A 12,270-nucleotide genomic window follows, 5' to 3' on the forward strand; every position below is an offset into this window, starting at 1 on the left:
ACAAAAATCTAATTTAGAGCCCAGGATCTCAGAAGGTCGAAGGCTCAGCGTCACTGACCTCTGATCCAGTTGCACCAACTCAAAACCTTTAACAATTTTATAGCGAAGCGTATGCCGCCACACTAAACGAACTGAGCAAATAGCGTACAGTGCAGGTAGGCGTTGTAGCTGTGTCAATAGGAGCGTGGACCCTAAATGCGCATGCGACGTTTTGTCACGTCCCCACCTCGTCGTATAAAAGCGTCTAACCTCCACGTCGAGGCCCCTTTTGCACGCGCAACGGACATCGACCCGGCTGCGAGAGAGGAGAGGCTTAACGTGACGTTAACAGAGAGAAAGGGCAACCGATTCTCAAGGGGCCATGGCTGCTCACTTCACGAGGCTTATTTCGGCCAAGAGGGCCACGATGGTGGTGGCCGCTGGCTCCGTGACCGCCGCGCTGCTGATGAATTCCAACGGGGACGTGGCCGCCGACAGTAGCGGCTCTCGCAGGAAACTCTTTCCTCCCAGGTAATGTTGTGGATTTGTTTTGCATTATGTGAGGGGGTGGGGGGGGGGGTAGGGAGGGGTTGATGGATCACGTTAAGGTTGCCACCTGGCCTGGGTTTCCCGGGATCGTCCTCTTTTTTGGGGCGGGCCGCCATCATGGGAAATCTCTCCCAAGCCTTTTCTAGACGTTTAAAACGGCCCCCCCGTTGTCAGTTGCGGTTAAAAAATGCACCGCTCGAAAACGATGCATTTGCAACGCAGTTCTGCAACTACTCCGGCATCACGAGATATTCTACCTTTTTTTTCCTATGATACGTCCAAGTTTGTGTTGTTGTTATACCTCAGAGGTGACAACCCTCGATCACGCAGATATTTTTTATGTGGGTATGTGCAAGATAATCAAAACTGTTGCGCTGCAATTTTGTGGTGGTGAAGGTGCAGTACGGTAAGTACGTTTTTTTGTCGAATTATATTCCATGGAAGCTTTGACTCTAATCCCCGTCTTGTGAGTGGAACTTCTCTCGCCGCACCTGTTGCCACCCACGTGTTGAAACACTCAACAAAATAATGTCGAATAACGAGGTAAGCCACATGTGATTTAAAATGGGTCCTCATGTATTTAAAGTCGGAGGTCACCAATGACTGCACAAAATAACAATGACATCGAATTTCGATTTAAAGCTTTCGTGACTGCAGGGATTCATCTTCTTCACCTGAGGACGGCTGCTTGCGTTGTGGCCGAAACGTCGTGAGAATTATTTTATTATGTTTTATTTTTATTATTTGATTATTTCCCTTTTACGTGACTTTACCGAAAGAACCAAGAAGATGACATCGAACTTGTTTCTGCACTTGGGCTAAAATTCCAGCTCTGATAATTAAAACGTATTGGTTTGACTATCGTCCGAAGAACACCTACTCGCAGTGGCAGCGTGTGCGACAGTGCTGCCCGCTACTTAGATGCAACAGAGGTCACCTTAGGGGATCTGGACGGTAGCTCGGGTGATAGCTGCTTTTGGGGGCAATTCTCAAACGTGAAGGGATGCACTCCTTGGCCGCTCCACTGTTAGTTTCAATCATCGGCCGCTAAAACACGCTGTTCATTCAAAAAAAAAGTTTTTATAAATATAAATGCCTAATGTTTGTTTGACTTTCGCCAAAACAATACGTAGAAGAGATGCCTGTAAGTTTCAAGTATGGTATGGTACAGGTTACCTAGACTGGCATTGTAGTGGCACTCAGAGGTAATGTATTTGTTTAGCTAGGCGTGAGAATTCAAGTGCCCAGGAAAGTCTCATTTGCAAGACTTACCTGGGTCATTAAAATGGAAAAAGCAAAACGACTAAAATAACGTAAATCAATGAAGCAAATAGAAATAATAGCAAAAGCAACTGTAACAAATGGCAAATCTAAAATATTGCACAAACGAACGTTGCATGTACGTATGCTGAACTTCTTTTGCGCAGTACGTAGCCAACCGTGCTTTCTCTCTTCGCTTCATGACACATAGGTCGAACAGTACGATAGAGACGTGAAGCCAGATGGCAATGATGGGACTGTAATAGCGGCCTTTAAAAGTCCAATGTCAACCGAATAATGAAGCCGAGAGCAAAAGCCAGAGGGGATAGCGATGGGGCCTGCAAGAGCAGTCCTTGAAGGTGAAGCCAGCGTAACAAGGGGATCTAGCAACAGGAAGGAAGCGATGACGACGTGCGGTAGCATCGACATATTGCAATATAGCCTCTTAAGGTCACCTTGAAACGTTGACCCCTAGTTGACCTTGTCCTAAATTTGTCCGGTACAGCTCCGACTACCCAGACCTCCGCAAGCACAACAACTGCATGGCTCACAAGCTCACGCCGGCTCTGTACGCGCTGCTGCGCGACAAGACCACACCCAGTGGCTTCACTGTGGACCAGTGCATCCAGACCGGGGTGGACAACCCGGGGCATCCATTCATCAAGACCGTGGGGATGGTGGCCGGGGACGAGGAGTCCTACGAGGTTCGTCTTAGGGGGTGGGGGGCCCGACTCCTTCGGCACAACGCCAACAGTCAGCTGCACGAGCGGACTGCTATCTATGGGACCTTTTTTTGCAGTGACGTGCGGTGAGGTCAATGGCTGGGGAGGCACTGGCTCGTGTCGGAGCCAGATTCACACACTGAGACGGGCGTGTCCTCACTGAGGGGGCGTGTCCTCACTGAGGGGGGCGTGTTAAACACGTAACCCTCGGTGAGGCAGATGTGATAGCTGCCTCCCCTGGTGATTTTTCATTGCAGTTTCATGACGAGACCAGCGAGCCTAAATATCTTTATACACGTACGTGCAATAACTTACCCGGAGTATGGAAGGCGAGGACATGAAATGAAGGGCTCTGCAACCATTACATTGGTGACATACTGAGATAGTAACAGGCACACGCTTATTGCCCGCGCTCCATCCCGTTACTGAGGGGTTGCGCAATCAGAGGGGAGGCTGAGCTCGTCGCTGCCTCACCTCTCGTCTCTTCCTGTGTTTGCAGCGGAGCTCCGCAAATTTGGCGATTTTGACTATACAAATGATTCAAATCGTACAGAAATGACATTTATAACACAGATCAGTGGAAAAAATCTTAATATTTATTTTATTTAATTATTCTGTTTTTTTACTTTCCGTAACAGCTATTTTCATTGGAGTATGCCAGGTGAAGTTCTGCCTCCCTTGCCTCCCCTGACCGCACGTCCCTGCTTTTTTGTTGTTGCTAATATCAAATGATGAACTCGTGAGAATAGGTGTTTTGAATTTTGACTCAGGTGTTTTACCCTTTCTGCAGGGCCCAGAGTATAGATTCCTGCAGTCACGAAAGCTGTAAATCAATACAATTACTTCATTATGCAAGTTAAAATGTTGTGTTTTAATATTTATGCGGATTGGTTTTATTTAGGGCCCATTTATAACATATGCTACAGGCCCCGCACCAGCTTAATCCAGCACTGGTACCTTGTGGTGAACATGCAAACATGCCTTGATAATGTTCGCATTCTCTTAGAAACTGATCACCAGTATGCTGTTGTCACATGACACGCGAGGATTGATGTTAGCACAGGCCTTGGACACGATCGCTGATTTGGTGTCTAAAATTTACCTTTTTGTGTCGTATCGCTCTTATCTTGTTGGGCTGTCATGCGAAGAATAGTATTCTGGTTGGCAGAGCGAATGAGAAAGTGCTGCCCCCACTGTGTGGGACAAAGGTCACCTGAAGGGCTCTCAGAGGTAGCTTTGTGATGCCTTCTTCTACGAGCCGTTCTCTTCACTGGAAAGGGTCGCAAATGCTCTGCGCCAAAATCGGAATGGAGTATTCGTCTCGGGACGCGTTGCTGATAACACAATCGGGGCAAACTTGGGGTAAAAATGACAAGAAATACAATGTTTAACGTTATCCTAGCTACGGGGAAAAGACGACCATTCACGTGGCACAACGACGTGGCAAAGGTGCGTTTCTGTAATCCCCGAGTGGCTGGGTTCATCGTTATTCGCAGGTGTTCGCCGATCTCTTCAACCCCGTGATTAAGGAGCGGCACAACGGGTACGACCCCAACACGATGACTCATCCCACCGACCTCGACTCCAGCAAGGCAAGTTACCCCATTCACGGTGCCCTTGAGAATTCTCTACCCGCTGCTGGATAAAACTGCCAATGCATTCACCTCCGCAGAGTTGTGAGGCTACTGCATAACAAATGAATGAATTAAAAATAAAATTAACTTTTCAAACACATTCTTTGGACTAATTTTATTTTACCGGATAAGGCCGACTGAGTTATATAGCGCTTTTTCATTAACGACCTGGCTATCACAAATGATAGCTCAACGAAGTGGCTTATCACGTGGAAATTTATAGCAGCCACGCGACCACGGAGAGAACATACAAACTCCAAATATACAGCAGCAGGCGTCGGGGTCAGGATCGAACCCCCGACCTCCTGTATACCAGGCGAGGTAGTTAACATCTCCTAGCCACCGTGGCGCTTAGGGCACGTAGTCTGCCTACTCTTGTTTCTGGACAATAAGATTTTGCCAGTTACCAATATTTCCAGGTTACCCGTAAAATTATGCTTTTAATTGTTATTTAATAGACACTTCTCTCCCCTCTCCGCTTACATCTACACCCACACACACACACATTCATTTCTGCACACATCAACCAGAAACTCAACATACAAACCTGCGCACACATCTAAACCCACCCACACGTACACATTTACATCTACGCATACATTATCGCTATTTGATCACATCTACACATCACATACACATCTAAACACACATACACATCTACACACTCACACACGGACACTAATCTACACCCACTCATATGTACACACCCACATATACATTTACACCCACTCACACACACATACATCTCCACCCACGCACTCACACACACACATCTCCATCCACGGACACACACACATCTCCACTCCCACACACGCATCTCCACCCACTCACACACACACATCTCCACCCACTCTCACTCACACACGCATCTCCACCCACCCACTCTCACACACACACACACACATCTCCACCCACTCACACTCACACATCACCACCCACTCACACACATCTCCACCCACTCACACACACACATCTCCACCCACGCACACACACACACATCTCCACCCACGCACACACACATCTCCACTCACACACACACATCTCCACCCACTCACACACACACATCACCACCCACTCACTCACACACATTTCCACCCACTCACACTCACACATCACCACCCACTCACACACATCTCCACCCACTCACACCCGCGCACCTACACCCACAAATAAATACCCCCACTAACCCCCAACGGCTGTGACCCCCCCCCCCCTCCAGCTCAGAAACGGCGTCTTCGACGACCGCTACGTGCTGTCGTCACGAGTGCGGACCGGCCGCAGCATCCGTGGCCTGGGTTTGCCTCCCGCATGCTCGAGGGCCGAGCGGCGCGAGGTGGAGCGTGTCGTGGTGTCCGCCCTGGCCGGTCTCAAGGGGGATCTCAACGGCCAGTACTTCGCGCTGGCCACGATGACTGACAAGCAGCAGCAGCAGCTGATCGATGTACGTGTCCGAGATCAGACCATGATCTTATCCAGAATCGACACAACATCTCTCGCGATGCAACCACCTATGTGGCTGCCGCACACGAACTGACTCTTGTAACTCCACACGCACGAGGATTTGTACGTGAGAATCAGCATGTTTGTTTCCACCGGAGGAATCCGATGAGCCATAAAGCTCTTTTCTCTCGGATGTCCAGCGGTGTAGGGCGCATCCTTGCACGCCTCGGCAACGCCAAATCGCCTTGCGCCACGTCACAGTTCCGCTTTGGTTGAGCCAAGGGGGCCCCTGGTGGCAGCTTCCCCTGCGCGGCACGAAGTGTGCGCAGCAAGGGCCTCGCAAGAGGGCATTCGTCAGCCCACCGTTGGGCTCAATAATCGGCCACCATCCCGTCTAGTGGCGTGTGCTGCACAATCACAATTCCGATTTAAAGCTTTCGTGACTGCAGGGATTCATCTTCTTGGTTCTTTCGGTAAAGTCACGTAGAATGGAAATAATAAAATAATAAAAATAAAACATAATTAAATTAATTCTCACGACGTTTCGGCCACAACGCAAGCAGCCGTCCTCAGGTAGAGAACAGGACAGAGTCTTCAGACAGACCTGTTCTCCACCTGAGGACGGCTGAACAGGTCTGTCGAGAAGACAGTCTTCAGACAGACCTGTTTTCCACCTGAGGACGGCTGCTTGCGTTGTGGCCGAAACGTCGTGAGAATTAATTTTATTATGTTTTATTTTTATTATTTTATTATTTCCATTCTACGTGACTTTACCGAAAGAACCAAGAAGATGAATCCCAATTCCATGTATTAATTCCCGCCTTGCATTTCTTCTCGAATCCACGTGTTCCTCTTTGCCCCTTCCGACGGGCATCCTCGATTGTCTAGCAAACTAGTTGTCCGTGACTTTTGTTCTTGCTCACATGCGTCTTGAGCCCCCCATTATGTCATTCTTTTTTGATTCGAAGCTTTCGTGACTGCAGGAATTACTCTTTGGCTCTTTCGGCAAAGCCACGTAGAAAGAAAATAAATTGAAAAATAGATTAAATGGATTAATTTCTTTCCTTTATACGTGAATTTACCGAAAGAACCAAAGAGTATCCTTCTTTGTTAAGTTCTCCAATCATTTACCGGAATTTCATTTCTATCAATCACGAGCATGACAAGCAGTAGCCAATCCCCAAATGCAAGGTGGCGTTTTTTTTAAAGGGACCGTCTATGCCAATGGTGGGCAACCTGCGAGCGAGATGCGCCCCATGTCACCCCTCATGGTGGTCTGGTCTCACTGTGTTTAACACGTAGGAGGCGTTCGCGAACGATATTATCCATAAATGAAGTTTTTGGGCTCGATGGAGTCAATTTAAATGCGTCGTAAAACTCGCCACGATCTTCAGGCGACACATCTCTGGCTGTCGCCTGATGATGCTCGCTGCAATTACTGACGAAACGTCGTACTCTATTTGTAAATGTTGTGGGTTTACTCTCCAACACACAACCGGTGTGTGCTGTCCTAGTAACGAATTAACACGTTTTGTTTACGTAACTAACCTTACTAATTGGCTGTGTCGGGTGGTGGCGGGTTTAACGACACATTTACGCGATTTCACTCAACAAATCCCTCTATTTATGATCTAAGTGTGGCTCGGGTGATGATGGTTCGTGCAACAAGCACGAGTTCAAGCTTGCGGCCCACTGAGGCGGAGGAGGGCCGCCCACGTGACCGGTCCGACTCGTCTGGGTTACCCATCACTGCATCTTACACATCCCCCCCCTCCCTCCATCCCCCGTGTGCCTTTTCCCCAAGGACCACTTCCTCTTTGACAAGCCCGTTTCTCCCCTGCTCACGGCCTCGGGCATGGCTCGCGATTGGCCAGACGCGCGTGGCATCTGGTGAGAGTTTCACGCTCACCACACAAAAAACATTTGCAGCGTCCTCCGCACGCCGTGATCGGCTCGTGGGTGTTGTGTGGCCGTACTTGACCACGATGGCCAGTGCTGGGCATCTTTGTAAAAAGAGCTTGGTATGTCATCGGATTTCTCCAGTAGAAATACATATTCTAATTCTGAAGGGAGGGCACAAACGTTGAATAGGAGGCCATCGCACAAACAGGAATATGCGTTTGTCCAGATTTACCGGCCATATTAATACGTAAAAGCAATGATTGTTCATCCCGATGCGGCTGTGCCACTCATTTGTAAACGACACGATTCATAGCATTCACCAAATTGCAGCTTCATTCCTCAATCTCACTCATCTTCATAGTAATAAGGGAGCAAAGGATGAGCTCACCGCCCTTGCAATGCGCAGCGGTGAGTGATATCAGAAACGGTCATGGGGCTCCCATAGATTAACTCAGCCTTCAAATGAATACCTGTCACGGTGTGTAACCATTAGCGTTGGAAACACAAAGGCAGCAATGCATGGTGCTGGCCACCCCAGCTCATATTTTGCGCCTTTTCGGCCTGAATAGGTGCTCGCTATTTCTTGTTAAAGCTTTCGTGACTGCAGGGATTCATCTTCTTGGTTCTTTCGGTAAAGTCACGTAGAAGAGAAATAATAAAATTTAAAAAAGATAAAACAATAAAATTCTCACGACGTTTCGACTGCAACACAAGCAATCATCATCAGGTGTGAAATCCAGAGCAAGAAAAACATTTTCCACAACAACAAAATTTTCTTCCACAACAATACATTTTTCTTGCTGTGGATTTCACACCTGATGACGATTGCTTGTGTTGCAGTCGAAACGTCGTCAGAATTTTATTGTTTAATCTTTTTTAAATTATATTATTTCCCTTCTACCTGACTTTACCGAAAGAACCAAGAAGATGTGCTCGCTAGCCTACACGTGCGTGCGTCGTCACTTTCAGGCACAACGACCAGAAGACATTTCTCCTGTGGGTCAATGAGGAGGACCACACGAGAGTCATCTCCATGGAGAAGGGAGGAAACATGAAGCGAGTGTTCGACCGCTTCTGCCATGGCCTGCAGGAGGTGAGACACCAAAACGAATTGTCCCCCGTAAAGCCCATAGACTGTTGGGTCAAGTACGATGAGCATGCACCTATTTAAGCACAAATGGGCGGTGTGATCAGAAACAGGTCCGGCCGCCACGTGCAATTTGAAGCCCACGTGATGTGTTGAAGACTTGATTGGCAACAAGTCAAAGGGCAGACCCATGTGTTGTGAGTTAACTGACTGAGACTGGCAGATGCACGGCCTGCGCGCTCCACTCACCTACCAGAGGAGCTAATCGATTGGGCTGTGTCCAAATCTTTAAACGATCTCTGAGCTCCTCAAATCATCCAGGCTGGTTAAAAATCCAAGATGTATCGTAGGCAGGTCAGCCTTAATGTTTCAAGCCAGCGGCGGTGGTGTTCATGTAAAAGGGGTCCACGTTTCGCAAGCATAGGGTCGACCGATGCGGTGTAGGAATTCCTCCACTCACTCTGCGACCACCCCATAACTCGTGCAGAGTTAGCGAGGGTGGTGGTGTTCGATGACACAAATTTCACGGGCATGTAAACTAATAACTAATTTTTTTATTTTATTTTACCAGGTTAGGCCCACTGAACTATGTAGCTCTGTTTCAGAAGCGACCTGGGCCACAAATGATAGCTCAACGAAGTGGCTTATTACGAGGACATTTATAGCAGCCAAATACACTAAAAGCATGTTTCTAAATATGGAGGAGGGGGGGGGGGGAAACGGAGGACCTGGAGAGAGAGACACACAAACTCCAAATACAAAGGCGTCATTGTCGGGATCGAACCGACGGCCTCCTGGATACCAGGCAAGGTAGTTAACATCTCCTAGCCACCGTGATGATGATGAAGAGAGAGAGAAAAAGACACGCAAACTCCAAATACACAGCAGGCATCAGGGTCGGGATCGAACCCACGGCCTCCTGTATACCAGGCAAGGTAGTAACATCTCTTAGCCACCGCGGCATGTGCTTTGTCGTGCTGGACCACCCTGATCGTCTCCTTGCCCACCGCGTGATCATTTGTGGGACGTCTTCCGTTGCCTGCCCACAGGTGGAGCGTCTGATTAAGGAGCGTGGCTGGGAGTTCATGTGGAACGAGAGGCTGGGGTACATCCTCACGTGCCCCTCCAACTTGGGCACAGGCCTGCGTGCCGGGGTGCACATCAAGCTGCCACACCTCAGCAAGGTGAGGGTTCAGAGGTCACCTCTAATTATGAATACACTGACGTTGTTCTTCGCTGAAAAGTGCACGAAGAAGCACTACGTTGCGTTGAGAGTTAAAGGTGTAATGTGAGGATATATCCGGGTCGCTGACGGATCACAACTCGTCACGATGATTGGCTCTGCCGGTCCTGGTCCATAGCCAATGGGCGGAAGCCTAGGGGCGTGGCCCTGGCGTAATGGGAAGGTGACAGCTGTAAGTAGAGGATTGGTTCTGCTGGCTTTAGCCACAGCCAATGGGGAGATGAGTCAGGGGCGTGGTCCCGGGAGCCTACGATGGAGTCTGGAAGATTCCATAGAGGCTAACCAGGATTGGTGGAAAGGTACCACGTGACCCGGGTATTAAATAGGAGTGGAGACAAACAACACGTGGTCAGAACTGGAACGAATGGAGGGAGAGGCCACGCGAGAGCGGGGGTCCAGGCTGCCACGTGGCTGCGCGCGCCTCTCTCTATCCCTCTCACGCTGTCTGTCAGCAGCGTGAAGGAGTGTTGTAAAGAAAGACCGGATTCCAGAAGTCGCTTCCACGACCTTTATTACAAAGGTAAGCGGGCTCGGTCAGGAGACGTCACTCGAAGGAATGACGACCGCTGCTCGAGACCATCGACAGAGTGGCAGCCAGATGAATGAACGTGCCCGTGAGGATGTCCGCAGCAGAGATGGAGCGATGGAATCAGCACCGTGTGCAATTCGGAGCTAGGCGGATCGGTGCCCCACGTGACCGTAAGTTGATGGCGACGGCTCGTGGGAGGCCTTTATCCAGCAGTGGATTGATCATGGCTGACCGTGTCCTGCAACTCCCCCACCCACCCACCTTTCAGGACAAGCGATTCTCCCAGATCCTCGACAACCTGCGTCTGCAGAAGCGCGGCACGGGCGGAGTGGACTCGGCCACCACGGGCGACACCTTCGACATCTCCAACCTCGATCGCCTGGGGAAGTCCGAGGTGACTTCACAGGGTCGCCGCGACAGCGCGACACCACGATACGTCGCACCGTTCAGGATCCGCGATAATCGTATCGTCCTGTTCGCACAACCTCGTCAGGTCGTGATGATCGTTATCGCTCATTGCTTCAATAAAAAATATATTTTATGGCAAAATATGTATGGCAACCTCTATATCTAGGCCTTAAAAAAAGCTGCTTAGCTTCTGAGATCAGATGATATCGGCAGCATTCCACGTCATTCGGTCAACATCGGTAAAGACAACGGTGCCGATGACGACGTAGACTACGTCGCCGATGTTGGCGATGACGGTGATCTGATGATGGATGATGGTGATGTTGGTGATGACGGTGATCTGATGGTGATGATGATGTTGATGCTGATGTAGGTGATTACAGTGATCTGATGATGGATGATGGTGATGATGATGTTGGTGATGACGGTGATCTGATGATGGTGATGCTGATGCTGATGTTGACACCTCACTTTGCGTAGGTGGAGCTGGTACAGCTCGTGGTCGATGGAGTGAACTACCTCATTGAGTGCGAGAAGAAGCTGGAGAAAGGCCAGGAGATCCGCGTGCCACAGCCGCTGCAGAACTCCCCGCGCAAGTGAAGATGGGATTGTGAGCCATCGAATCGACCGTCGGGGGTTTAGTGAAACGGTGGATGGGTTAGTATGCTGCTCAGTGGGGTAATCGCCACAATAGTGAATTAGTAAGCCAGCGGGTGGCCTCGTGGTGGTTGGGACGGTGAGCTATTGAATCAGCCAGTGGGGACGTGACCAGTTTAGTGAATGGTCGATGGTCTAGTAAGCTACTGAATGAGATAACCATCTGATTATTGCATTATTGAGCTGATTGATAGGCTAGAGATTTGGAGGGTGGAACCGTGAACTGACGAGTGGGATATTGAGCTTGTGAATTAGCCAGTTGGCTGGTGAATGGTTTAAGTGAAATTGCGAGTGGATCTGTCAGTTGCTGAATAAGATACATGAGCGAGCATATGACCTAGTGAGCTCCCGAACGGGACAGTGAGCTGACAGAATGTCTGGCGAGTTGGTATGTACATGCAGAGAAGAACAAGAATGTGGTTGAGAGGGAAGAGAGAGGAGTTGGGGATGGAATTTGAAAGTGGCTCGAAACTTGGCCCATTGCGTGAGAAACGTCGCATATGTGAATGATCAAAAAAGCAAATTAAAATGATGAACGTTTTATTAATCGAGGTTTGGGGACCCTTGACTGCTGAAGGGAATTAACATTCCATCCCAATGCATTTGACTAAATTTACTCCATATTTTAAAACAATAAAACAAGGAAACTGAAGTTTTGTTGTTTTTTTTCTTTCTCATTTGTGTTTTGTACTGCAGACTCACACTATCGTTCGGGGCAAAAACGTGTCTTCAATGTGGGGGGCCATAAGCAAGTATAGTAGTAGCAGAGTATTTTGAGACAGGAATGCCCTGTCCCTCGTATGCACGGGTTTCTCCAAACACTTGAGTTTCCTACAAAAGAAAGGAAAAAAAAACTTCAA

General features: G+C 48.9%; 1 protein-coding gene across 1 annotated transcript; it reads left to right on the forward strand.

The window, feature by feature from the left end:
* The first annotated feature begins 255 nt into the window (after window positions 1-255).
* Window positions 256-12,062, forward strand: LOC133354992 (creatine kinase U-type, mitochondrial-like). The gene is made up of 9 exons (XM_061572239.1): window positions 256-510; window positions 2,294-2,492; window positions 4,007-4,102; window positions 5,364-5,585; window positions 7,389-7,474; window positions 8,456-8,579; window positions 9,623-9,757; window positions 10,614-10,739; window positions 11,234-12,062. Exons 1-9 carry the CDS (start codon window positions 362-364, stop codon window positions 11,351-11,353), a joined length of 1,257 nt encoding a protein of 418 aa, XP_061428223.1. The 5' UTR covers window positions 256-361; the 3' UTR covers window positions 11,354-12,062.
* The last annotated feature ends 208 nt before the right edge of the window (window positions 12,063-12,270 follow it).

The sequence above is a fragment of the Lethenteron reissneri genome, chromosome 50 (genome assembly GCF_015708825.2).
Source record: "Lethenteron reissneri isolate LAM-NWPU_2019-01 chromosome 50, ASM1570882v1, whole genome shotgun sequence".
In the NCBI taxonomy this organism is placed as follows: Eukaryota; Metazoa; Chordata; class Hyperoartia; order Petromyzontiformes; family Petromyzontidae; genus Lethenteron; species Lethenteron reissneri.